This window comes from Lynx canadensis, chromosome E2, assembly GCF_007474595.2.
Source record: "Lynx canadensis isolate LIC74 chromosome E2, mLynCan4.pri.v2, whole genome shotgun sequence".
NCBI lineage: Eukaryota > Metazoa > Chordata > Mammalia > Carnivora > Felidae > Lynx > Lynx canadensis.
The window spans coordinates 12069939-12097739 of record NC_044317.1 but is presented as its reverse complement, the minus strand read 5'-3'; the positions used below and the strand labels follow the sequence as shown (position 1 = coordinate 12097739).

The 27801-nt window shown below is 48.8% G+C and overlaps 1 protein-coding gene across 1 annotated transcript in view; it reads right to left on the bottom strand.

Moving 5' to 3' along the window:
• Window positions 1-2536: 2536 nt before the first annotated feature.
• CFDP1 (craniofacial development protein 1) overlaps window positions 2537-27801 on the bottom strand; it is a 122330-nt gene continuing 97065 nt past the window's right edge. Inside the window, exons 6-7 of the mRNA XM_030298222.2 lie at window positions 13514-13672; window positions 2537-2858 (exon numbers count right to left, since the gene is read on the bottom strand). Coding sequence (XP_030154082.1) covers window positions 2768-2858; window positions 13514-13672 — 250 coding nt within the window. The 3' untranslated portion in view covers window positions 2537-2767. The remainder of the gene's footprint in view (window positions 2859-13513; window positions 13673-27801) is intronic.

Sequence of the window (27801 nt, the reverse complement as noted above, 5' to 3'; positions counted from 1 at the left end):
AACGGAGAAAAGCCTGTCGGTTTATTACAAACAACTGAGTGTTGCAGGTACCGCTGGTTTTCGGACCTATCACCTATTCCCAATTCCACCCCCCATCTTCCACGACAGGTTTTTCCAGCCTCCCCTACAGCCGGGGGCAGTCAGATGAGCCAGCCGTGGCCAGTGAGACATACATGAAAGGCTGCTGTGAAGCTGCTTTGAAAAGTCTCACTGTAGGATACATGTGTGTGCACATACACACATGTGCACGTGTACTAACCAGAGGAAGCCGCTTCATCAATATGATGAACTTATTCAACACAAGTGGCTTTTTTTTTTTTTAAGATTTTTTATTTTTATGTAATCTCTACACCCAACCTGGGGCTCAAATTTACAACCTTGAGATCAAGAGTTGCACACTCTACCAACTGAGCCAGCCGGACGCCCCAATACAGGCAGCTCTTAAAGAGGTTACATGCAGATCAGGAGGGAGACGGCTGAAGTCAAGGCAAATGAAACTATTTGAAATGTGAAAGTCAGGATGCACAAAGGCGGGAGGAAGGGCATCTGTTACCAGAATGGTGCAAATAGCTATGCATTCCCTGACAGGCTGCCAGATTCTGTCAAAAGGGGGTTAGGCTGGAGGGGCTTTTGATCTTTTTTACTGGCTGCTTGGGATTTTCCACGTGGCACAAGGCACACGGTTGCAGGGTGTCAAGAAGGCTCCCGTGTGGCTTGGATAGTAAAGAGTGGGGTTCTCTTCGCTTCCTTTTGCTGTTTTGATATAAAAGAACCCAACTGCCTCTGCTTGCTGCAGCCTGCCTGGTCGACGGGGAGGGGCGGGGTGGGGCTCTGACAAGCACAGCACCTCCTGAAACCTGGTGGCTGGGGGTGGCCACTCGTGACGGGCCTGGTGTTGGCTTTGCCAGGCTGGCCACCAGGCTGCTTCTTGAGGGGCTCTCTAGAAGACACGTGGATGTGTAAAAAGTCACCGAGTACAGATTAGATGTGTGCGGTACATCTGCTGAGAGAACACTCGCTAGGTCAAGAGTTAGCTGAAAGGAACCAACCTTTCTGCAGCCGTAATTTCAATCCACGGCAGGCACAGCCGGAGAAGCCGGTGTGAGGGCTGGATCACGAGCACAAACTGAAGGGCAATGCACCGGCAGTGGTGCTCACCACCACATCTGACTTCTCTCTCCACGCCCTGGGGCAAAGCAAGAACAGCAAACCCACCGGCACAAAGAACCCGCGTGCTCTTGCCGCTACTGTCTTAATCTCTCGGAGGCTTCAAAGGTGTGAACATTTGCTAAAGAAGAAAGACCCTAACTTACAATGGGCTCAGCACCATTTATTCTGTAGGATTCCAGGTCGTTTTGCAAGCCAGACGAGGAGCTGGCTCATGTGCTGCTGACGCGGTGGTGTGGTGGCTGAGACAAAGAACCAAAGAACCGTTTGAGGGAGTAGTGCTGGAGGCCATCAGGACCCAGAAGGCGATGATGCCCACAAGATGCCCCACAGCAGGATGTGCATCTCTGCCTCGGCTGTGGCTCCTGTAGGACCGGATGTCCATGCCCTAACCAAAGCGCTGGCTTGTCTTACCTTAAAGGACTTTCCTTCACTCCTGCATCCTGTGCAGGACCGTAACTGAGGCCTCACCTACTCTGATGCTGGGCCGAAGGGCTGTATTATCACGTTTAGAGTTTTTTAACCGAGTGGATATGAACAGACGATGGGTTCAAATGTAGCCAGTAAACTACCTTTCTGAGTGACAAGGTCCATGACCCCCATATGGTGTGGAGGATCAGGCCTTGGTTACCATGAGCTTCTGACCCCATATTTGAGGACTGGATGGGGGACCCCAGGTGTGTCATTAGCTCATCTCAACCCGATGAGGTACTGGTGTTACTCAAACCATTTATAGACCAGAAAACGAAGGCTCAGAAAGCCAAGCTGTGGTCAAAGTCACATCTGTTAGATGTCCAGGCAGGCACTGGCTCCCAGTCTTTGAAACCCTACCTTCCCCTAAACCTGTCCTTGTTACTCAGGATGGCCAGACCCCACCTCCATCCCCCGAAAAGCAAGTTGTGGGGTTTACTGCTTTATTACTATGAACTCTGGAATTTAAGATTTCCTAAGGAGTATAAAAAAGAAAGTCTTTCAGAGTCTTCTTTAACAAAAAAGGAATTATTGAGGTGGGAGCACATCTTAAACTGACCTGAACTCTAGGAAGAGGAAAAAGGCCAAAGGGGGAAAATCTCCCAAATTCAGCAGCAGCCTGTGCTTATTTTCAGCCTGACTGTATACTGGTAAATAGGAACCCTGTTCAGGAGAGAGAAAGAGATCCGGAGAGAAGCTCCAGCGGAACAAGAACCAAACTGCCCAGGGACCTGGTGCTCCACCCACACAAGTGAGCCTCCCTCCCTCGGGCTCTGGGGCAGGGCCGACTTCAGAAAGGGCCCCAGAAATTCACACCCAGGCCGGTCAGCTCTGTTCCCCAGGGCTTTCCATGTGGCCTTCACAGCAGAGTCAAGGGAAGGCCAGTGGGGCCCTCATCTTCGCCAGCCTCTTGTAGGACCAACTTTTATTTTTATTTTTGTAAGGACAAACTTTTAAAGGTAAAATGAATGAAACCATGTGAGGTCAAGATACAAAGACAGAAAGTTCAACGTAGAAAAAAGACCTTGCTGGGAAACAGGTGATGAGAAACACCGGAAACATTTCACAGACGCACAAGAAGCTCACATTGTAAACAGGATTAAGCTGCTACTGATTTCCCCCTATAACATCAGGGTTTCATTTTGCTCAGCCTGAGATCTCGCTCGATTTCAAACTGCCTGTGGTCCACTCGGTCTAGAAAAGCCTTCCGTTCGATGTACCTAGAAGAAAGTATAAAATGTTTGTCAGAAGAATCCTGTAGGAGAACAATGCCTCCCCCACACTGTCCCATCCCCCCAGGTGTGAACGGTCCACCTGGCCGGCAGGATCACTGGTTATAGTGCATACAAACAAATGACCAAGTGACCATCCGCAACTCTCTTAGGAACATCCAAGCCACAGGCATTTGGTCTAAACAAGGACGCTTCTGGTTCAGATGTCGTTGAAAGTAAAATGAAAAAGAGAAAGCAACAATTCATCCACGGCTTGGCTGCTGGGGCAGTTTTGTAACAAGGTTTTAGGGACAGAACACAGGCTTAGTTGAGCAAGGTTCAGTGGGTAGCTCTGTTACACATTAGCTAAGCCACACTGGTCAAGGACTGAAGATCTCGAAGCCTCATTCTTCTCAATGGCAAAACAGTGATGCCGTGTTTCCTGGTCTTAGTGGTGTGCTGGGTTGGTGGGGGAGAGAGAGCTATGCATCCTGCCTGTGTATAGTACAGCAAAATGGGAAAAAAGGCGCAGCTGAAAATGGAAGGAACAGGGTCTTCGTGGAAACTACTTCCTGGGGCTGCGGTGAAGCTCAAGAGGGCACCCAAAGCACTCACTTTATGGGATCCCACTGCCAGGGCACCTGGGTGGCTCAGGTGGTTGAGGGTCGGATTCTGGCTCAGGTCATGATCTCATGGTTTGTGAGTTCAAGCCTCTCATCTGGCTTGCTGCTGACAGTACAGAGCCCACTTCACATCCTCTGTCCCCCTGTGTTTCTGCCCATCCCTGCTCAGGCTCTCTCTCAAAAATAAAAATTAGTGGGGCGCCTGGGTGGCGCAGTCGGTTAAGCGTCCGACTTCAGCCAGGTCACGATCTCGCGGTCCGTGAGTTCGAGCCCCGCGTCAGGCTCTGGGCTGATGGCTCGGAGCCTGGAGCCTGTTTCTGATTCTGTGTCTCCCTCTCTCTCTGCCCCTCCCCCGTTCATGCTCTGTCTCTCTCTGTCCCAAAAATAAATAAACGTTGAAAAAAAAAAATTTAAAAAAAAATAAAAATTAGTAATATAAACATTAAAAAAAAAAAAGGGGGGATTCCACTGACTTCAGCTCCTGACTTCAGCCCCCTCCTTCCTTCCCTGCTTATCTCTGGTGCCCTCTGCCCAAGTGGGTCCAGAAAGGCCTCCCTGAAGTGCCTCTAAGGGAAGGAGAGTGAGCGCAGCTGCCCACATACATACAGGGACCCCTTAAAAGGTCAGTGCTGTGCGCCCTAATGGGGCCAGGTTCGGCAGACACAGCTTCCCCACATCTTCCCAGGCTGGCTGGGAAGGAGGTGCAAGGCAGAAGCCGGCAGCAGAGGAGGAGAGGCTGGCAGCTTAATGAGACACAGCTGCATTTTAATGCACCTTCGTGCCATAAAGTGGGTTGCGTCTCACCCGGGGGAGGGGGGTTTCTGTGCTGCTAATTAATCTACTGAGAGAGCAAAACTGTCATTGAAAGTGGGAGACATAATTGAATCTCTGCACTAATTTTTCTTTTGTTGCACTGTGTAAAATGTGCATCTGTCATTACAAGGTCATTGTGTTTAGGGTGAGAATGTTACCAGGTTCAGGAGCCCGTGTTCCTTTGCTGAGTTCAGGCCCTGCCTTCCCTCCTTCGGTCCATCCCATCTGCTTTCCAGCCTAAGGCTGTGGCCACCAGCCCGATGGCTTACTGCAGAGACGGAGGTGGCTCTGAGTTCAAACCCTGACTCTGCCACTTGCTGTGTGACTCTGGGGAAACCACATAACTTTGCCAATTGTTTCCTAATCTGCCAAGAAAAGAAAGAAAAATGGATAATCATTCCTACTCTGAAGGGCTGCTGTGTGGACTGAATGAAACAGTGTACACGTAACACCTAGCAGAGCAGGTGCTCAATAAAATGGCAGCTAATGTTGTCACCATCATTTTGGGAGGCCGGCTTCTGCCAGGGTCCCGAGGACAAAGGATCCAAGAGGAGCAGTCAGCTCTCTTGATGGGTATTATCAGCGACTAGTAACTACCCACCTGGTCAGGGATCAGGAACTAAGCTGCTGTGTCTAAACCACCAACCAGAGGCCAGAATGGCTGGAAACAGCAGCAGAGCCTGCTCTTGGGTTTGATATAAGTCCTCAGGGTCAGGCCACCAGATTTAGTGAGTGAAATACAGGATGCCTGGTTAAATGTGAATTTCAGATTCCCTGACAGACAGGAAAGCCACAGACACCGTGGATCCCCTTTTGATAAAAGGGAGAAGACAGGGCAGACTGGTAGGGAAGCAGACATGTGACAGAACGAGCTCACCTGCCATCTATCACCAAGGGGCCCGTGACTCTCCAGAGGGGTCAGCTAACCAGTATCGACTAAAGGGCTCTGCCACACTACAGCCATCATCACCCCTCACCTTACTCCACCCGCCCTGGGTTAAGATCGAGATGGGAATCAGTGTTTTGACAGCTCTAACTAAATGACCCTTGAAGTTCAGCAAAAAAAGGGGGTGAACCATAGTCAGAGAGGAATTTAGGGCATGTTGCAAGAGAGCCATCACCCGGTGCTACCTGTCAGAGAGTGCCTGGAGGCAAGGAAGGGGAAGTACCTGGCTTTGCGCATTTGTGGTCTTCTAGATTTTCCTTTAAAGAGGAAGTAATACTTAAATTAGGATGCTCACTGAGCACGAATGATGGCCTTGCCTTCCCAGAAGCTGTGCTAGGTCCAGCTGACCTTGACACAATCGAGTGAAGCCAAGCTGGGTGCTGTACAGGCAGTTGCAGGCAGAGTTCAGGTTTAGGGAAGGATTCAGGCAGCCAAGAGGGGCACATGTGCAGAACACAACTGAATTCTCAAGGGCAACTCAGACAAAAGTCATCAAGGCAGGCCTGGCAACTTTATTTCCCCATTCACAGCCATCGGCAGCTGCTAACAGGATCCAGCCGAGAGCCGGCCAGGAACAAAACTTCTATTGGACATGGACTCCCCCCACCTGCCAAAAGACAGGAAAGGTGCAGAGGATAAGAGCAGCTCTGATATTTACTATGTATGTTTGACTTTGGGCAAGACGCTTAAATTCTGTGCCGTATTTTTCTTCTCTGTAAAGCAGGAATAAAAATGACAATACCCCTGACAAAGCAGTGAGCCTGTGAGAAGTGCTTTGTAAACAATAAAACAAAAACAGCTGAGCACTGAGGGGTTCTTGCTTCCCACTTCTTTAAAAAAAATTGTATCTTTAATGTTTTATTTATTTTTGAGAGAGAGAGAGAGACAGAGTATGAGCGGGGGAGAGGCAGAGAGAGCAGGAGACAGAATCCACGAAGCAGGCTCCAGGCTCTGAGCTGTCAGCACAGAGCCCTACATAGGGCTCGAACCCGTGAACCACGGGATCATGACCTGAGCCAAAGTCAGACGCTTAACCGACTAAGCCACCCAGGCGCCCCTCTTGCTTCCCACTTCTGACTTAACTGTATCATTACAAAGCCTCAAAACCTGGGACAGCTGGAATAGGAACTAAGAGACCAAGAGCAAGGGGTTGGGGGGAAGGCCACCTCCTCCAAGGTGGTCCAGGTAGATGGCCTATTTAAATGGAGCCTCAGGAAATTTCAGGCACCTTAAGCAGGTTACACTCTCAGAACAGAACCACCAGCTGACGAGTACAATGGCACTTTTCTGGCCTGTGCCCAGCACTCCTGGGGGACCCAGCCTGACTGGGCCTAGTCCACTGGGAAGCCAGGGGTGGGGCGGGGCCATCATCCCTTCCTGCTACTATTGCTCTATGTGGCCCATTTAAGAGGAAGCAGCTCCTTACTTTCATTAATAAAACATGCTAATAGCATCAAACCCTAAGGGATTTTCTAGCTTTTCCTTTCAGAACCAGGTTAGATACAACAGGCTCTGACATCTTTTTGATCTTTCAACCCAAATTACTCTTCTGGTACCAGCTGTTTGAGGTCCAGGCCAGCAAGGAGGGAAGGAAAAATGGCAGAAGGTAAGAGAAGGGTAGAAAGTGCTTCTAGGGAATATGTTGGTACCTACTCACTCCTTAGGTACCCACGCTGCAAAGGAAGGATGGCCCTCCACCCGCCCCAGAAATCAGAGGCCTTTGAGGGAGGGACGGCCCACTGGGCGGACTGTCCCGGTCTTCCGCCAGTGAGAGGCCTCCTACCCACCAGTCAGGGAAAGAGCACAGGGAGGTGCCAGGACAGGTGAAGCAGGTACACGACCAAGGACATTTCCAGCCCCGTTACTGCTCTGTTCCAAGAGCGCCAGCGATCAGTTCCCCAAGCAAGCATGCCGTGCGGCACAAACACGACAGGAAACGCGGGTCAGCTCAGGTCCCAACAGCAGGAGGCGGCGGCAGTGGAGGCAGGCTGAAGATAAAGCCCCATGGTGGACGTAATAAGATATGCCCTTTTCTGCCGGAGAAATGCAACTAAAGAAGCAACCTGCCCAGGGCCGCCAAGCCTGCGTGCCCCCACCTCGCGCCACAGGGTGGAGGAGTGTGTGAGGCCCAGAGTGAAAGAATGGCCACATTTTAATGAAATATCTCCACTGCTTTCCTCCCATCTCACCAGGCTGTACTGGTTCTGAAAGACGGACTCCTGGGGGTCCTAGAGGTAGAATGCAGAAAAAATGATTTTCCCTGGGCTCTCCTTCCTGTCTCTCCACATCACAAATGTACCTGGTTTCCAATCATCGAACCCCCGACCTTCAGTTTGATTGCCAGCAGCAGCCAAGCCCAATGGGCCTGTTCTCATTCACTCTGTACGGACCCCTGCCCCAGGCCTGCCGGCCTCTGCCTCAGCTGACCATGAACACTGTGGGGAACCCGTGTGATCGGGTTACAAGGCTGGCCCGGGAGTCCAGGGCTCAGAGCAAGAGCAGCGACTCTTTACTGTGCAGGTGACTGATCATCTTGGGTATAGGCATTTTAACCAACTGTGCGGCCTGGAAATGATGTCTGGGTGGAGACATCATTCTGATGTATCATGCCCTTCTTTTCCAGGTGGCTAATTCTAATTCCAAAACAAAGCCATGCTGTCTGGCGGCCGGCGGGATGGACATTTAGACAGCGAAATGGCTCAGCACCTGCCCTGGGCTAGATTCTCTTCTAGATGCTGGTGACGGGGTGGTGAACCTGACCCTGCTGTTGGAGGCTCACTGTATATGGAACGACACGACAACATACTCAAACACGGTGATGTGACTGATGGTTCCCGGGGGGGAGTCTACTCTAGAGAGTGGCACTTGAGTGACAAGTAAGAGCCATTGTGGAGGAGGACCCGGAGGAGCCCTACAGAGGCTGGGCTGTCATGGGCAGGGGAGAGGGGATATGAGGTGGGCAAGGGAAAGCTCACGAAGGGCCTACAATGCCAGGGTAAGCTGAACCCTGACTGCAAGTGCTACTGGAGGGCTTCCAGCAGGGAAGAGAGGAAAAATGGCTCATACACAAAAACCCTTTTAGCTGCTATTGGGGAGAAAGGAGGGAAGGGTACAGACAGAGAAACAGGACAGCCCAGCAGACATCTGTGGCTTATGCTGGAATAGGGGCAGTGGGGCCGGATAAAGAGACGGACTGATGTATTTTACGAGACAATGGTCTATTGGACTTTCAGGAAGTGAGCAGAAAGAGGAAATCAAGGATGACTCCTAGGTTTTTCTTTTAATGGGTGGATCGATGGTGATGGTGCCATTTTCTGAGAAGTCTGAGGAAGGAGTCTACGGAAGGAAGGCAAGTATTTGGTCTTGGGTGTTAAATCTGACGTGTGTCTTGCACACGCAAACGGAGATGTCAACCCGACAGGTGATACAGGAGTCTGGAGCTCGGCGGAATGGTCAGGCAGAGGAGAGCTTTTCTGGGAGCCGTCGGCAGACAGTGGTACCTAAGCTGTGGAGCTAGTGAGCTCTCCTGGGGGAGGTGGGGTATGGGGCGAATGTGAGGACAGACGGCTGCCCGGCTCAGCCCTGGAACTTCCCAGGTTTAAAAGCCCAGAGAAGGAAGAGGCCAGCCAGGGAGACTGGGAGGAGATGCCACCGAGCTGTATCTGCCACCTCTGTGGAAAGCATTCCTGAAAGCTGGGCAGGGATACACCAGGAGGGAATTTGAAGGAGTAAGGCCCCTGATGGGGTGTGGTCAGTAATGGCAGATGGGAGAAAGAAGAGTGAGCAGAGGACTCACTATATTTATAAACACCCCAGACATCTCCCCTTCAACTCGAGAGGTACACTGAAGAGTTTCTACTTTATAGGTGAAGAAATGGGCTAAAGCACATAGCAGGCTGGTAGTAGCGTGAGGATTTGAATTCAATTTCAATTCAGTTTTACCATAAAATGTAAAACACACACTAAAGTGTACGAAACGGGCAAGGCAAACGAATCATCATCGAGCGAGCCCTCACGTGGCCATCGCCAGGTCAAGACTCGGAATGCTGGTGGCCTGGAGGAGGCCCCTGCGTCACTCGTCCACCAGTGCCAGCCCAGCCAGGTGCGAGCTTGCTTGCCTTTGAAGTTTCTGTTCCCTCGACATTATGGTCTAGTTGTGCCTAATTCTGAACTTGACAGAAGTAGACTTATAGTGTGAATTCTTTGGCGACTTGCTTCTTTCACACAATGACTTAGTGGACAGCACTGCTTTTGCCTGTTTTTGACCTTTATATAAATGGGATCAAACTGCATGAACTTCTCTGCAATATTACGTTGCTGAAATTTATCCATGTTCATTCCAATTACTAAAGAGTACCCCAGTGTGAGAACTGCTAAAAAAAAAAAAACCTCAGGCCCAAAATGGTGTCACTTAGGTTAAGGCCCCAGGTCAGTAAACCCAGACTTAATACCTAACCTAACTGCAGTTTCAACCCCCTAGGAATGTAACCTTTAACCGGTCAGTCAGGAATTTTCTGGTCAGCACCAATAAGGTAATCTGTCACATGGGCCTTCTTTATCTGCCAAAGAAAGATGAGGTAATCCACCTATTAGAACCGTTTTGTCATCAAATGGAGGTGACCTCACCTGAAATAATCCTTTTTTGCTTATGACTTCCTTGTCCTGCCTTTAAAAACCCTTTCCTTTCTGTAGCCCTCTACGTGGTAGACGGGAGGCTGCCCAATTCACGAGCCGTTTAATAAAGCCAATTCGACCTTCATACTTTGTCTACTGCATTATTGACAGATACCTGAGTTGCCTCCAGTTTGGGGATATTATGAAAGGTACTATCACTGCCATCTTCACACCTGTCTTTGGGGAACACGCAACTGAATTTCTGCTGGGAACACGGCTGGTGTGGGGCTGCTGAGTTGCGAGAAGTGACCACGCTTCGGTGGTTAATGCCAAGAGGGACATTCAAACATGACCTGTCGAATCTCCCAGATGCACTGATGTTTTCATCGTTACGAGGAGACCTCCTCTTTGTTTCTAGAAATGCTCCTGTCTTAAAGTCTATTTTGTCTAATATCAGTACAGCTCCATCAGCTTTCTTCTGGTTAGTGGCTACTTGATTTATCTTGTCTCCCATCTTTTTATTCTCACCAATTCTGCATCCCGCTGTTCTGATGTGTCTCTTTTAACCAGTAAATTAGTTGTTTTTTATTTTCTAATTCAATGTGTCAATCCCTGTCTCTTCACTGGAGCGTTTAGTTTATTGACATTTAATGAAATGTCAATGGAAGTAGCAGACACACATGTTAAAACAGACCTGGTCCTGTGCTTGCAGTTTCTCAAGGTACCTTGTTTCCTTACATGCATATTTTAAGACGGCAAAATTGCCTTTAAATAATTGGACAGTAATAACCCAAAACTGACCAAGCTAGCTTCACATTCTATCAAATCTTTTTAAGGGGGAAGACGTGTTAGCATGTACTGAACTGGAGTTACCATCAAAATATAAAAAGCATGACATAAGCTTTTAATCTCAATCCAATCTTATTTTAATCAAGAATGCAGAACAGAAATATTTTTATCACCAGTTATGATCTGAATTCTTGTATGAGATCAATTTAAATCTGGTACTTGTAAAAAGGTCACAGTCTTCTAAATATATATGGCAGAGGCCAATCATAGGTGCCTCGTTTGAGATGTTATCAAATAGGACTTTTCCCCTTCTTGGTTTCAGCAAAGATCACCTTTATTCCAGGGATATACCTCTTGGGATTCTGCACACATTCCCTCAGAGATTCCCTCCCCTTGAGTCCTTGCTGTTGCTGGCACCTGTGAAGGAGAATTGGGGACTTGAGCTGCCTCTGCCCAAGCAGACCTACAGGTCTGGTTCTTATGCTCCTTCCCTTTTCAGGAGAAATCTTTCCCTTCTCGACATTCCCTGTTTTGAAGTTGGCTCTCTAGTTTCGTGTGTGCTGGAAAGGCTCACCCAGCAGCTGGCTATCTTGCCCTCATCTCTAGAATTTTGATGTTATGGTCTCGTGATTCTCAACCCTGGCTGTGTATCAGAAGCACCTGAGGACTGAGTTAAAGATACAGATACCTGTGACTCCTGATTCAGCAGCTCTGTATGGGGGTGGTGGCCCTGTCACCTCAACTCTGGAAACCACCCCCAGAGGATCCTCACGCTTAACCAAGGTGAGACCCTGGAGCTACAGCATGTTCCCTGGACTAGGGGTTGAGCCCCTTTACTACAACTACAAGAGCTAGGAAAGGCAGGTGAGGGGAGGTGTGGGGGTGGGCACTAGAGAGGGAAGGTGAGAACAGCCAGAGGCAGGGCAAAGAAGTCATCAGATCTGCACCGGAAAAACAGAATCAGATCAGCAGAATCAAATGGGGCAGGGGGGTGGGGAGGATCTCAGACAAGGAGGGAAAGCAGAGCACCTAAGAGCTGCATGCTATTAGTAGTTCCCTAACCCAGTTACGTGATTTTCCATTGCCTGAAAAGTCCTCATTGGGCAGATGTCCTTTTAATCTTGTTTTCTCTTCCAGTCTACATTTTATTAACTCTCCCTTATCTTCAACAGCACCACTCCTTACTTTTATAAGACCTCTATTAACTTCAGCAGAACGAACATTGTCCCACCCATACAATCAATATTCAGAGGAGCAATAAAGTTGCACACACTGGCAGATCCCTTGCTGCCTTAGATCAGAAGGCAAATGTGGAGAAGAGGAAAGATCTGTCAGTTACCAGAGCTAAAAAGGCGGGGAGGTCTGGGGCAAGGTCAGAGGCCTTCTCTAGATAACACAGATTCCTGCCCGTGCTGTATTCTGGGCCTTCCCCTCGGGGCGCTTGGGTGGCTCAGTCAGCTGGGTGTCTGACTTCAGCTCAGGTTATGACCTCACGGTTGGTGAGTTTGAGCCCCAAGTCAGGCTCTGCAGTGACAACTGACAGCTCAAAGCCTGGAGCCTGCTTTGGATTCTGTGTCTCCCTCCCTCTCTTTCTCTACCATCCCCTGCTTGTGCTCGCTCTCACTTTCTCTCTCTCTCTCTCTCAAAAATAAATAAATAAACGTATCCTGGGCCTTCCCCAGGAGGCTTCGGCACTTCTGCCTCTGTCCTGGGGCATTCCATCTTTGACAGACTGACTTAGAAGCCTGATGGTTAAATGAGCTCATGAAGTCACTTAACAAAAAAAGTTTTGAACATACTGATCAGCTTCCAGGTTCATTCAAATAATCTTGAGGCCTGATTTAGAAATGTGACCCCCTCCCAATAACCTGTCCTTATTATAACTTAACTTACAAATGACCTGAATGACTACCACTTAATGCATCCTTTTACGTGACAGGGGCTCTGCAAAGGGTTTTATGTACTGCATGTGTGTGATATGTATGTTATACATGTGTTACATGCGTTATCTCATGAGATCCTCACAGTCACCCTGAGTGTGGTATCATGACCCCAATTAACAGGCAAAGGAGCTGAGCCTCAGAAATGCCCAGTATGCTGCAGGGAGAGCCCTTCCTGATGAGGGGGGTGGTGAGGACCCAGAGCTGTCTGACAGCCACATAACACTTCCTTTCACTGTTAGGGGGGCAGGGAGTGATGACCTTGAGCCATGGACCCGGTTCTGTAGTAACTCTGTTTTTTACTTCTTCTGAGATTCCTAAGTGTTCACCGAACACCATCTTTTTTGATAATTCCTCAATACAGAGCCAACGGATGCCCTCTCCGTATTCCACAGTGAAGACGAGGGTGCAAGTGACAGCCTGGGTGCTGTGTGAGGGCCAGTGTGTCGTACAGGTTGAAGCCCCAGCCTGGGCCATAGTGACACGGGCAAAACCAATCCCGCGATAAGGCAACGACATCCGGGCATTCTGTCGCCTCAGCTCCTGAAGCACTGGGCTAGTCTGGCTTCTCAGAAGGCCAAACCATTCCGATCAGGCCAAGGCTGACACGGCCAGCCAGATCTGACCATGTGACCAAACCAGGGGACTTAGAATTCACGGGAGCAGTCATTCAGGGAGCTTGGCTGGGCAGCTGGGCCGGTGTGACTGGCCCCCAGAGGAGGGCTGCTCTCGTGTCCCCTCCCCCGCTGCCCCTCAGTGTGCTGCTCACCCAGAGGGTCCGCTCCGCATTAGAACAGAGCCTCACCGACAAGCCAAAGTGCTCACATTTTTTGTTTCACTACGAAAAGTGCCTGCCTGCTTACACTAGGCAGCCTGGCTATAATGAATTATTTCCGAGTGTTCAGGATTTTCAGAGGAACGGAATCTACTACTCCTTACCCTTCCTTCCCTCGATTATGGATGGCTAGTTCTTCACCAATGCCCTCCTCCTCCTTGAAGCTCTCCCAGTCCAACTTGGACTTCTCTAGGGTGCTCATCTTCTGCTTCTTAGCTCCAATTTTCCCCAAAAGGCTGGTCATGCCACTTGATCTTTTTAACCTAGGGAAAGCGAAAAAATGAAATGTGTAAACATGTAAGAACAATCATTTCTTGATTCATGGTTTTTCTGATTGTTGCAGGGCTCCCTAGATTTGAGCTTTTTATCTTAATGGAAACCTTTTTTGTGTATTTAGAGTACTTCCTATCTGGTGTAGAGAACACTTTAAGTAGACCAGAATTCGAATGCACTTTTCCTGCTGAACATCTCTGATGGCTCTAAGGACCTAGGACTAGGAAATCCTAAAGACCTCTGTTTGCTCTGTAGGACAGGTCTCTACTTGCAGAGAGGGAGACGCGCCGCATGATTCAGACACGGCTCTAGAGTCACATGCCTCTGTAGATATTCTGGCTCGGTGTGACCTGAGCCTACTTAACCGCATCTGCCCTGGTTTCCTATAACCTACCAGGTGAATAGTTAGTTATTCACAGGGCTGTAGTGTATCTTAGAGGTAGAGTGCTTTAACATAGCACTGGGCACAGAGTAAAGGTGTAACAAATGTCAGCCACCCTGAGTCAGTGTCATCATTTGTGCCCTAAAGCCCCAGGGAACTCCTTTAAGAGAAAGAGAAACAGATCCCAACACTGATGAGCAGAAGTCACAGTATCTTAACAAGACTCTAAGGTCAGTTTCCTTTCGACTCCTGTGAGTCAGGACCCTGGATTTTCCCAGGAGGTGGAGAACATTCCTCACCCTGAAAGGAGGGAGTATACAGCCTGTGTTCTACTTGCTGGTGACACGATCATGGACTGTGGGAGAAACCCCATACGCCCAAGTTCAAGTCTTGGCAGGTCACATGTCTCCAGTCACTGTTAAATGTAGAAGATAAAATAAGGGAAACAGAATGCAGCTAGTTAGTAAGAAGGTGGTATCAGGGCAAAGAACTATGGAAGGAACATGGCCTTTGGTCAAAACACGTTGTATACGACCACACAGGAAACTGAAAGTTACTTTCTGCTTTACTGGGATATGTAGGAGAGTCAAACATGTACAACTTGTATGAGCTAACATCATAAGTCCTACTGGTAACATCAGCAGTCATACCTTTCACTTGCCTAGAATGCTAATTCTCCAAGTGCTTCCCTTGCCATTTTCTCATTGTACTCTTACTATGGCCCGTGAAAGAGGACCACTGCATCTCCGAATTGGGGGAGGAACACTCGAGAGGATCTGGTGTCATGCTAACCCTTCTGAAACCCACCTCCCTGCAGCACAGGGCCAGTGAAGGATGGCCCGTTCCTGCCTCAGAGCGAGCAGACAGGCTGGTGTCCACACCGAACACAAGACTCCGGGGGCCAAACCATGACCCTCCACACCCTCAACCTATTCATGCTGGTCAGGAGGATGTTAGCTCCCCTGTTGTGGTCACATCCCACCACACGATGTTAGCTTAAGATGGACGCAGGACAGGCCGGACAGGCATCCTCGTCCTCATTTTGAATTGGACACATAAAGTTCAGAGAGGCTAAATGACACAACAAAGGCCAAGCCAATAGAACATGCAGAGCCAGGACAAAGCAAGGTCTTTCTGACTCCCAGTGCGGTGCCCTGTGCGGTCTCACGTCTAAGCTGAGAATCTACTTGAGATATTTTTTGACAGCTATTTTACTTCCCAGTTTGCTTAAAAATTTTCCAAACAGCTCTCTGTGATTTTCACCTCACATCTTCTAAAAATTCTTTTCCACATAAGTCACTTCCTACAACAATCTCTCATCAAAGCACGCGCGCACACGCACGCACCCAGGCTGTATTTTTACCAGGAGCAGAGCATGAGTGAGGGTACAGAAACTGAGTACGTCCCCCATCTTTCCCCTCCTCCCTGGCCTCACTGCCACCGCCCTGGTTCTAACTATTTTATCATCTCTTCTGGAGCGCTCTGCAGTCTCTTCTCTGGTCTCCCTGACCTGTTTTGTCCCAGCCCGCTCACCTGTTCCACCCTGGCCTCTAGTCCACGTGCCATCATTAGGGGGAATTCTCTGAAACACAAGGCTTATCATGTCTTTCTGCTTAAATGTCCCTTCCCTGACCCCTCATTGCTCTTAAAATAAAGAATACATTTCTTCCTAACTTGCAAAGTTCTTCCTCATCTTCCCTCACCACATCTACCCTTGTAAGCTAAGGTCCAACCATACAGTCCTGAACCTAGAGTTCATCTCCCATTTATCTGGTCTTGTCTCAGCTTAGGGGTGACTCCTCCAGGAAGCCTTCTCCGACCCTTTGCCAATCTCTGGATGAGATGCCTCCTGGTGGTGTGTCTAGGGCACCCATTCGAGCACCGATCCTTCCCGTAGCAGATGCTTGAGAACTCTGATTCTAGCTGCCGCCACACTGGCCACTTCTGAGCAGGCTCAGAATCACTGCTGACAACATCTACCAAAAGCATGCACCTCGAGGCTTTCCTTTTCTGGCTGCAGGGCCTCCTCTGATCCTGCCTACATGTTGGAAGCACTGCCTGGCCGCGTGGTGGAGGTCATACCACTGGGGCCACCCTGATGGCCCCAGATGGCTACGGCTACAAGGCGCAGACTCCTGTCCTCACACAGGCAATTCCAGGAGGTCATCTGAATGCTCCTAGAAGTCCTGGTGGCAAGGAGCCCTTGCAGCCCTGGAAACACACTCTCATACTGGCTTTCCCTCCTGCCCCATCCCCTCCCTCTACCTCCTCACTCCTGCTGCCCGAAGACGGCTTCCCAAAGAAGGACCTACACTAACGGACTTAGCCGAGGCCCTGCTTTGAGGGGAACCTAACTGCTTAGGCGCAACACTGCTTTCCTCGTGCGTGCTCCGTCTCTCTGAGGGTACTTAAGCTCCGGGTCCCCAAATCTCTCTATGGCACATGGATTGGGTGTTACAAACAGCAGGCACTCAATCAACGTCACCCGGATCACAGAAACAGTTAGAGGGAGGGAATCAGCTCTTTACAGAATAAAGGGTGCTCAGAATATTTTTAAATTGGGGATTCTGAGGGAAGCGATTTCTTTTTTTTTTTTTTTTTAATTTTTTTTTTAATGTTTATTTATTTTTGAGACAGAGAGAGACAGAGCATGAACGGGGGAGGGTCAGAGAGAGGGAGACACATAATCTGAAACAGGCTCCAGGCTCTGAGCTGTCAGCACAGAGCCTGACGCGGGGCTCGAACTCACGGACCGCGAGATCGTGACCTGAGCCGAAGGCGGCCGCTTAACTGACTGAGCCACCCAGGCGCCCCGAGGGGAGTGATTTCTACTTGCCTTCATTCATCATTCAGCTCATGACAACCTGGTCCCTCCACCCGAGCGGCACCATAAGCTCTGTACAGCATCTCCCACCCTCAGCTGCAGTTCTGATGGTAGTCCCAAATTATACCATCTTTCTGACAATCACTTTGAGAAGTCTGAGAAAATGATCTTTTGCAGCATTAACAGTGAAGAGAGTTCCAGAAAAGTAAAAAGCCATAATCCCCCTTTGCCTTGCTCACCACTAAACACCAGCGAAATGTCACCTGTGCCTAATATGCTTTAAGGGAAAGCTTCCAGGTCTGTCTTCACTGGATCATGAATGTGGTTTGTGACTTCCTAATCTGATAAGTCTCGAAAGCAAAATTACCTGTCTTGTATTTGAGGCTACATCAAAGTGAATGACACATTTATGGCAGCAGCCAAAACATGCGAGGCTCATCACGACTGAGAGCCCTTTCTCTTCCGGAATCTGGGGCGTGGGGTCCCTACAGGCGTTGGAGCACTCATACGCCCCACCACTCGACACGGGGCTGCAGTGGCACAAGCCTGGCATCGCTCCATCACAGCTTTCAGGAGGGCACATGTACCACGACCTCGGCCCTAGCTCTGCTGTTAAGGTTCATCAACCAGGCTTTCAGGAGGGCAGAGGCAGGCAAGAAAGCCTCAGCTTCTGGTCAAGGGCGGCTGGCTCTCTTGGCCAGGGAAGAGAGCCGCAGAGAGTACCGCAGTGGTCCCGAGAGGGGCGGCTCGCCAGGAGGCGTCTATTAGCACTGCCCTCCCACAGACCTCTGGCAGCTGTGGGAAGGGGGAGGTCAGAATTCCCTCAGAGACCCCTCTGCTGTCAGCAGGAACCAGTGCAGTTTCAGGCACCAGATCAACAGAGCCACCGATTTCTCTTTGTACTGGATCCTAAGTCATAAGGGCAAGGGACTACCAGAGGGTCGCCTTTGACAGACCACCTGTTTCCCCAGCCATGGATTTTCGGATCTTGATTCTAAACTGTGGTGAGCTGTGTCACCGAAGACCACGGTATTTCATTCAAGAGACTCCTCATCCACCTGTTGCAAGGCCAAGTCCAAAGAAATGCACCATTCACTTGCTCATTCTCAGACATGTCCGGTATGTGGCTACCAAGATGTTTCTAATGTAACAATGGCCTTTCAACCCCCTCCTCCTGAACGCCACTGTCCTCTACTGACCTAACTACCGTAAGTTCGATGTGAAGACTAATCCTGTCCAAGCGCATGGCCTCGGCTCCCCTCTCCTCCAAAGCAGCAGGCTTCTGCGCCGAAAGAGCGCCTGGCTGAGTGCAGTGGGCCTGCTGGTGAAAGCAGCTCCTACCAAGCTTTTTTCTCGTTATCCCTCAATAAGCAATTCTCTTCTGTTCCCTTTCCACGGCACCCAGCCCAACGACCCATGCCAACACCAGACACCCACGAAGACCTCGCACACACAGATTCAGAACCTCCAAAAAAGTAAAAGGGGCAAAAAAAAGGCAAAATGACAGTCATCTTTTTCCTTTCTCAATTCAAAGTTTATGATGATAATCTGCTAGAACTTCTTCTGCTTCTCTTGAGTCACAGAAATGGAAGTTTAACAAAATTCACTGCAACCAAATGATAAGCTCTATCCTGTTGAGTATGTCAGAAAGACATGAGTAACTTGTTTTCTTGGCTCCAGCCTCAGAAGCACGGACTCAGATTCACCCGAACGAATCCACTGATTCCATTCATTTTGTAGCAAAAGCACGGCTCTATCCAGCTGCCCTCATGATGCTCTGGATCCTGCTGTTTACTTCCAAGAGGTGCTGGGAAAGAACCAGGAAGATAACAAGGGGAAACAGAGAGGATGGCAGGACACTGCAACTGACTGTGAAGGAAAAGTGGGCACATCTTTCCCCAAGATCTTTAAGATTGGCCTCAGGAACTCAGCCGGCCCACACAATAGAATTTTAGGTTTGGGAATGAATTTAGAGTCAGTCATTCATTGTACTCCTCCATCAGAGATTACTGAGAAATGACTGTATACCAGACATTGTGCTTGGACCTAGGGACACACAAATACATAAGGCATAATCTTTGGCTTCAAGGAGACAATGTAATAGAAGAGACCGTCATACAGGCAAATTATAACCACACACTTACTTGCAGAGCACAAAAGAGGGACCATATGAGAGGCTGTTTAATCCAACTTCCTTATTTTAGAGATGAGTTAACTATGAAATCCAAGAAGATTAAGAAACCTGCCCAAGTTCCCAAGGGGAGACGTGGGACCAGTACTCTGTGCTTCTGACCCCCGGCCTGTCTCACCCCCCCACCTCCCCACCTGTCTTTTCTACCTGGTTGATGCTGGAGTTGGGGACAGACAGCCTTTGGGGATCCCTTCCATACTCCGACTTCTATCACTGCTAATTTGGGGGGGGGGGTGTTCTTATTTCCCCTGTTGTCTTGGAGCTCACTGTACACAGGGCCCATGTCCTACTCATTCCTGACTCACCCACACTACGTGGGTGATCACTACGTGTTTAATGAACTAAATCCCTGTGATTTGATGGGCTTATCCAGATGAATTTTTTTCTCGTGACAAAAGGAGTCAACACTGCACTGGAACCAAGATGTCAGAAAAGGTAGCTCCAAAAGTAGACTGGCAAGAATAGGGTCAACACATGTACAAGGAAGCACTACTGACCTTTACTTAGAACTCTAACACATGGAGCCCCGCTCTAGTCTATGCCTTCCGTCTCATAACTTGCATAACCACTAAAATGCAAATTATTTGGAACAAAGATTCTTTGGCACAGATACCCAGTTTCCTTAGGATTTGTCATCTGTTTACAAGGCAGGACTGGATTTTTTTGTAGCTCACACATGGGATTATTTTCCAGAGCCATACAAGGGTCCGGAACTGTCACGGTACTCCCTGAGAAATGGGAAGAAAGTTTATGATGATAATTCTTCGTTGAGAGCTGTCTGCTTGGAACCGCCGTCCTCTTTTAGATCTTCTTTGGATTTAGCTAAAATCTGCAAGAATGAAAAGTAAAGCCCCGATCCCTGGGCCAGTCTCACTCCTCATCTGTGCAAATCTCTAAGTAATCTCCCCAAAGCCCAAGACGACACCACTCAAGGAAACAGCCTGGAAGCCAGCGGTACTTTAGGGAGAGAGTTCAAATCCCATTCACTTCCCAACAATGTACCGGCAGTATTCTATAGGCCACTGGGCTCAGGAAAGTAGAAAATCAGAAGTCAGACAAGAAGTATCAAATGATCTTAACCATTTTGTGGCTTGAAAAACTGTCAGTGCTCTGGAACCTGTTACTAACGTTGATACTGTGCCAGCTACCCGCCCCCAAAAGTGGCATCTATCAGCAAAAGGTGAAATAAAGGCTGACAAAGAGCAGCAGCTTCAGCTTTTATACAAACAGCAAGTGATTTGTGACTTGGTTCTACTGCTTCGATCCCAATCCAAGAATGAAGTACACTTAAGTCTGATTTGATTTCATCTGTACTAGATCTTTAAAACATGTCTCCGAAACACACTTGATTATTCTGGTGGCAAAAGTTCTGAATTCTTTTTTGTTTTTAAGATTTTTTAAGGTTTATTTATTTGAGAGAGAAAGGCAGGGGGAGGGGCAAAGCGAGAATTCCAAGTAGGCCCTGCAGTGTCAGCACAGAGCCTGATGTGGGGCTTGATCCCAGGAACCGTGAGATCACGACCTGAGTTGAAACCAAGAGTCAGACACTTAACTCACGAAGCCACCCAGGTGCCCCAAGAGTTCTGAATTCTAATCTCTTCCGAAACAGTGTTTTACAGAAAGCGCTTTCCAACTCTTCCTTCCCTGTCAGTGAAGCACCGAGGTCTCCGCTGATGCCGGAAACCCGATCACGCCAGCAGACTCGGTCGGATCTACTGAAATGGACGGCTCTTCCGGGAGTGGATGCATCATCCATTCACAGTGAGCCATGAACTGTTCTCCCCAGAGCAGTACAGGCCCTCTCACTGCACAGTCTCCTGGTCCCTGCTGTAATCCAGGGCGTTCATCTTGGGACAAGTAACTGGGCTTAGGGGCTCTGCAGTGACAATGAAAAGGACTTTTTTCCTGGGACAAGCTAATTGATCTGCCGGGCAGTGTATTTATTAGCAACACACCCCAAGAGAAACTTACTGTCCCTTTTCTCTCTGAAGAACTGTCCTCTAGGAGTCTATTGTTCTGCTGAAACCAGCCTGCTTAGTGGGCTTGGGTGTCTTGCCACAAAGGGCCATTGTTTTGTTTTATTTACTTATTTATTTATTTTTAAATTGTTGTTTGCTTTATTAATCTGCCTGGTTCAGACCTTTCAAAGAAGGTCAAAGTGAGACAAGTGTCAGGGAGGACCAGGCCCTCTTCCCCCACCCTTCCTTGGTGCACGAAGGCACCTGCGATGCTTGGCTCGTGTGTGTAACGCAGGGAGAGATCTGCATGGAGACGCAAAAAGTCTTGCATTGCGAGTGGGGCAAGTGTGAGCTTTAACACGAGCATTTGTTCCACTACCGCTTCTGAGGGACAGGGTACAGCAGCACTCAGCACAAGAACCCCAGTGCGGTCTGGTGAGAAATGTCCAACTTTCTAGTTTAAAAATGTCGCGCTGACAGAAACGTTGAAAGCAGAGAACAAGCATTATCTGAATAGCCTAGATTCACTCATTATTAGCATTTTGCCACATTTGCTATCTCTCTCCCCCTTCTTCCCTCCCACTTTCCCCCTTTCTCTCCATTTAAATGGTCTTTTTTGGAGGCGTGAAACCACTTTTAAGTAAGATGCAGACATCATGCCCCTTCACTTCTAAGTACTTGGGCATGTGGTGCCTAAGGGCATCCTCATACATCAACACAACACTTTATACCGCACCCAAGAACTTTAAAGCTGATCGAACGGTGTAAAGTCCATATTCACAATTCCCTCACTGCCTCCCCAGATGGCCATGACAGTCGTTCCTCATTCCCTCCTTCCAGGCAGGAAGCATCTGACGTTTCCTTAGTCTCCTTTACTTTTTAATCTAGTACAGTGTCCTGCCTCTTCTTTGGTTTGTTTGATTTTTGGTCCTTAATGCCATTGCCAATTTTTTTGAGTCCAGAATAGAATACTGCTCGTTTAGGGTTTGTCCGTTTCTTATGCCAGGTGGGTACACAGGTGAGGTCAGAATCAGCTTACTGCACCACCACCCAGAGCCGGCCGGAGTGTGAGGTCAGCCCAGGACTCATGATGATCTGTGTGGTCCCTTGGGGCAGGTGGTGACCGCCAGAGCTCCCGTTTGTAAAGGTGTACTCTCCTCTCTGTAACCAATTTGTAATTAATGTGTGTGATGCATAGGATACTACTCTCAGGACGCTCAGCAAGTTCTGACTGCTTCTTATTTCTGGTGCCTCACTCTGTAATGCCCTGGAAATGTGTGTGGACAGACTGAAGTGAAAAAAACAGTGAAGGATCTTATGTGAAGGACAAATATTCAGGAACTCTTAAAGGGATCATAGAGCTCTGGCTGTAAGAAAGTCTCTTAAAAGTCAAAGAGCAGTAACTAGAGAAAAGGCCAACGGTTACAGGATGGTCAAAAGAGTCCTAGACTGCACAGGCCAATGGTGAATACGGAGTTCACCGTATGCACTGGCCAACATGCAGGCATTCACTTACATATCTGGTTACTCTTCTCAAGGGCCTGGCGCCTGCTATGCCTAAGGGTTAAGTGACAGAAGTCTTAGTGACAAAGAAAAACCCTCTGGCCCGCCCACCAGACCTCTAGGAAATGATCCTCCTGAATTTCCCTTCTGCTCTGCTCCACTCCCCTGTGGTTTCACCCCATTCCCTGGGAAAGAGATAATGCCACATCCCTTCCTGCCGCTGCTCCAGCAATTTCCTTCCTTACACTATTCCCATGCTGGGGGATCATGGCAAAGCAGGGAAGGGCCTCCACCATTTTAAAGTAGCTGGAGAGTGAAGAAGGCCTGGCTCTCCAAAGCTGAAACCTTTACTTTACTGGAATAAGGACCATGCCCGGGGAGGGGATGCTTTCTCCCTGAGGTGCAAGCTGCTGTTGCTTGAATCTGTATGATCAGGCACAGGTGGGAAGAATAATTCACTGGCCAACATAAATAGACCATTTACATTTCTGAGACAGAATTTTAAAGGAATTTTTTTTTAATTTTTTTTTTTTTCAACGTTTATTCATTTTTGGGACAGAGAGAGACAGAGCATGAACGGGGGAGGGGCAGAGAGAGAGGGAGACACAGAATCGGAAACAGGCTCCAGGCTCTGAGCCGTCAGCCCAGAGCCCGACGCGGGGCTCGAACTCACGGACCGCGAGATAGTGACCTGGCTGAAGTCAGACGCTTAACCGACTGCGCCACCCAGGCGCCCCTAAAGGAATTATTAAATACAGCTTCTAACGAAGCCCATAATGATATTTTTCTTTATGCGGAAGCCTGGGAGTTCGACTGAGGAGGGCACACACGGCTTGTTTTCCAGATAGTGGTTTCATATCAGCTCCCGATCAAGTGCAGACACAGAGGCAAAGAAGAGATGAAGCTGTCAGGACCTGGTAGCCAAAGTCACTGCCCTCTGTAGAGGAGAGTCCTGATGGCTTTCTCCTGTGACAGTGCTGAGCCCGTGTGGGTGCGGATGCCCGTCTGGTCTGAAGGCAGGAGCCACATTCACCCGGATCACTCTCATCAGGAAACACAGTTGAGCAAACAGCACGTCTCTCAAACCAGCCAATGTGAAAAGCAAAGCACAGGGCACAGAAGAGAAATGTGCCTCAACGGTGGCTCGTCTGGCTAATTGCTGATGAGGGACTTGGCATGCTTTCCCAAACCCCAACGTTCTGCTTTTTCTTTGACTTTTAGCTTTCTGTTTCTCCCAGGCAGATCTCTAACCCCTTCAGAAAATGTCTGAGGATGTCAACATAAAATTAAGTTCCTGGATTCATCCCAAATTGAGATCAGGTCAAAGTTTCAGGATGTGGGGGTGTCCTCAGTCAGACTAGAAATATTCCTTTAGTTTTACATCATGGAGACTTCATGGAAAATGAGTCATGACCATGCTCCTTTCTAGCCATGGAGAGGCACATGAACCACATGGTTGTGAATGAAACTCCACACGAGTTGGCTGCCATACATCCTGCAAAGTTATTCCCCTTCGTCCTAAACTTCTCACTGCTCCTATATAAGCATGCCACATTCCAAATGAGAGGATATGGAAGTTGGACACAGCTGGGACTCCCGACTCCTCCAAGTTCTGTCTGGAGGGCTGTGTGCTCTATGGTCCTTTCACCAGACGAGGCTGAAGTGGCAAGAAAGGCCATTTCTCAGCACCTGGCACTCTTGCTTGGGGCCCTGACTCCAGATCTCTCTCAAGGTGGCATCTAGAACATCGCTCACTCGCTCTGCAGCCAGGGCATCTTGTCCCGCCTCCTAAAAGCTGTGATTCGGCTAACCTCAATGGGCAACTCGACGAAGCTTAGACTCCAACCTTCCCAATTCTCGGGAACTGCTCTCATCAGTCCTCAAAAAGCCGGGGCGTACCACCATCAGCGTCAGCAGCTTCCCCTGTCATGGCAGCCTTCCAATCCAGCACTTCGGTGCCCCTGGGAAGCAGTTACCTGCACGGGGTGATCAAAAGAAGGGGGCTGTTTCTGCCTGAGCCCAGGATGTCACTTTGCTAAGGCGATGTAGTAGTTTTGAACAAAGAGAAATATGTGTTCCCATGGAGTCTGGTAGAGAAAGCAGAAAACTTTCTTTTTACTGCACGCAGGAAATGGCTTTCATAGATGCTAACCACAGTTGGGCCATCTGTACAACCACAACATAGTTTCTCTTTAATAGATGGAAGGTTTTTACCCTTTGCATCACTAACCACCAAAAAGAATTCCCACCCTCCATCTCTACGGCAAGAAGAGAAAGCGACAAGTCTCTTTCCTTTCTGCCAGCCAGGGGTTGCTAAAGCAGCTTTTTCATTCAGAAATGAGGTTTGTTCTACAAGGTAACTATGACCCAACCCTACTGATGAGTGATGGATGAAACCTGAACAAATTCAGATGCTTGCACCCTGCGGGGGCGTCCCCTCAGAGCACGTGCTTTATGACCACGATCCACAATGGGTTGCGGCCAAACGTTTGAAAAAGGTGCTTGAGCAACTGCTGGCTGAGAGACGACGGTCTGCTGAGACCCGGCCAGCCCCGCCAGGCAGAGATGCCATGAGGGAATTAAAACAAGACGGAGGCCCTGACCTGCAGCCCCTTGCTCTTGAGGCAGCAGAGCAGCCTGTGAGGGTCTGTGACCCTCTCTGGGGTAGGGGCTTCAAGCTGCCCTTCCTGTCACTGTGAGGCTCAGCTGGTAATTCAGCAGCGTGAGCGTGTTCCTCATTCTCACTACCCAGGCGAGGGAAGGAGGCTGGGAGCTAGGAAACACTGCCGTTCTCATCCAAAGGCTACAGCTGAGATGAAAACCAGCAGACACAACAAAACAGAATGCTCAAACTGCCCAGCTGTACTGGGGAAGAGGTTTCTCTAAGAGTGAAGACGATGGAGACAATAACCCAAATGTATCAGCTACTAAGTTTATTTGTATTTTGAAAGAGTGCTGGAAAATCTGATGACCAATCATTTCTGATTCTCAGTTAATACTTTTAAAAACCTCTTTACTGGGGCGCCTGGGTGGCGCAGTCGGTTAAGCGTCCGACTTCAGCCAGGTCACGATCTCGCGGTCCGTGAGTTCGAGCCCCGCGTCAGGCTCTGGGCTGATGGCTCAGAGCCTGGAACCTGTTTCCGATTCTGTGTCTCCCTCTCTCTCTGCCCCTCCCCCGTTCATGCTCTGTCTCTCTCTGTCCCAAAAATAAATAAACGTTGAAAAAAAAAAAATTTAAAAACCTCTTTACTGAGATACAATTCACATACTAAAGAATTCACCCATTTAAGGTAGGTAAGTCGGTGGTGCTTCGTATATTCAGTTATGCAGCCATTACCACAACCTAATTTTAGAACATTCTGTCATGCCCTTAAAAAAACCCTCATACCCATCAGCAGCCATCCCTAGGTCCCCAGCCTTAGGCAACCACTAGTCTACTTTCTCTATCGATCTATTCTCTCAACTAACACTTTTTAAATCCTAGGTTTAAGATCTTGAAGCTGAATTCTGAAGCAACATGTCTCAAATAAAGAAAAAAAAAAGGCAACAATACGTCTCTCAGTTCATACCTATTACATCTTCCTATAGGAAACGCAACCCTCCCACTCCGTCCTCTATGCTGATGGTCACACGGAAATTTCGTGAAGGGCAGGGAAATAAGAAACCTAGACCTGCGACAACGGCAGTATCTACACGCTGCTAGGGGAACCAAGTCCCACACATCACCAGTGCCAGTTTGGAGCTTTGTCTGAAAAGCTCCCGGGCACACGCAGGGCAAAAACCTGCCCTTACCACTTAATTTGTGTTTCTTTTTTAAATCTGAGTCTCAACTAACCAATTATTAAAACGAGGATAATACTAACTGCCTTGAAGGATGATGATTAAATGAGATATTCCTCCGGTCAGCTCTTGTTTACTGACGGCCTCCAGTGGGCGAGACTCTGCTGGCCACGGGAGACAGAGACACAGGTCTCTTACCCTCACTCAGTTTATCCACCCAAGACAGATACACAGATAAGTAATTACACCAGGAGAGAAGTGCTACTCAGTAGGTGCACTAGGAGTCAGGGTATTAGTTGGGGAAGGCTGTGGGGGGTGGGGGTGGGTGGGTGTCTGAAGTTTGAAGGATGAGAAGGAACTTGCCAGGAGCACAAACTGGGATAAAGAAGTTCAGAAAGAGGTAATAACACTCGCACTACACGTGAAGGCAACTTAGCACAATGTCTGGCACAGAGCAGAAAATCATTATTTCCTGTCGTCCCCACTCTTATTCTCCTAAATCTTTGAAAAGATGCTCTGGAATCCAGAAAGAAATTAAAATCTTGCTGCTGCTAGAGAAAAATTAGTGGATCTAGGTCTTTAGGAGTTGTTTGTTCTATCTTTTTCCAAGGCTAATTCATATTTGGCGGCAAAGCAGATTTTAAATTTCGACTTCTTCCCCTACCCCAAACTTTTCATTCTGAAAAATTCCAAGCCAAGAGAAGCTGATCTGCTTTAATCTAGAAGAGTTCCCCCACCGGCAGAATGGCCCACAGTTTGGACTTTTCTGACTGTTACTGTCAGCATCTTTGAAGGCATCTGGGAGTTCTCTGGCACCCGATCCTTGGACCACTCTTCTCGACCTACACTCACTTCCCGAGTGACCTCGTCCAGGCCCAAGGCTTACATACCAGTTATGTGCCGCCTTTCCCCAGTGTCTTTCTTATCCTTGGCCCAGACCTCTGTCCCTAACTCCAGCCTTCCATACCCACCTGTGCAGTGGGCTTCCTCTGCAGCAGCTTGCCACATCTTTGCCGAGGGCAACGACACCCGGCGGTGCTTACCTCTCAAGACCTCCTCTCCTGAGACTACCCCCCATCATCCCGCCTCACGCACGTGCTCACTCTCTGGGACCTGCAAGCCCCTCCTTCTGCCCTCCATATTCTCTTCCCAGACAGTGTCTTGGTTCACTTCCTTACCCCCGTAAAGTCTTGGTTCCAATCTCAATTTCCCAGGGAGGACTACCCTGACCGTCCTATTCAACACTTCACCTTCGGCCCATGCTCCTGATCCCCTACCCTCCTCCGATTTTTCTTCCCTCCCTAACACTTAGGATTTTCTGACACACCACGTAATTTATCTGTCATGTTTACTGTCTAGCTTCGTGCTGGAATGAAGACTCCACAAAGCTAGAACCAATGTCTGTTTTGTTCACAGATATAACCCAAGCACCTGGCACAGTGCCAAGCACATGGTAGGCACCCAATAAGTATTTGTTAGAA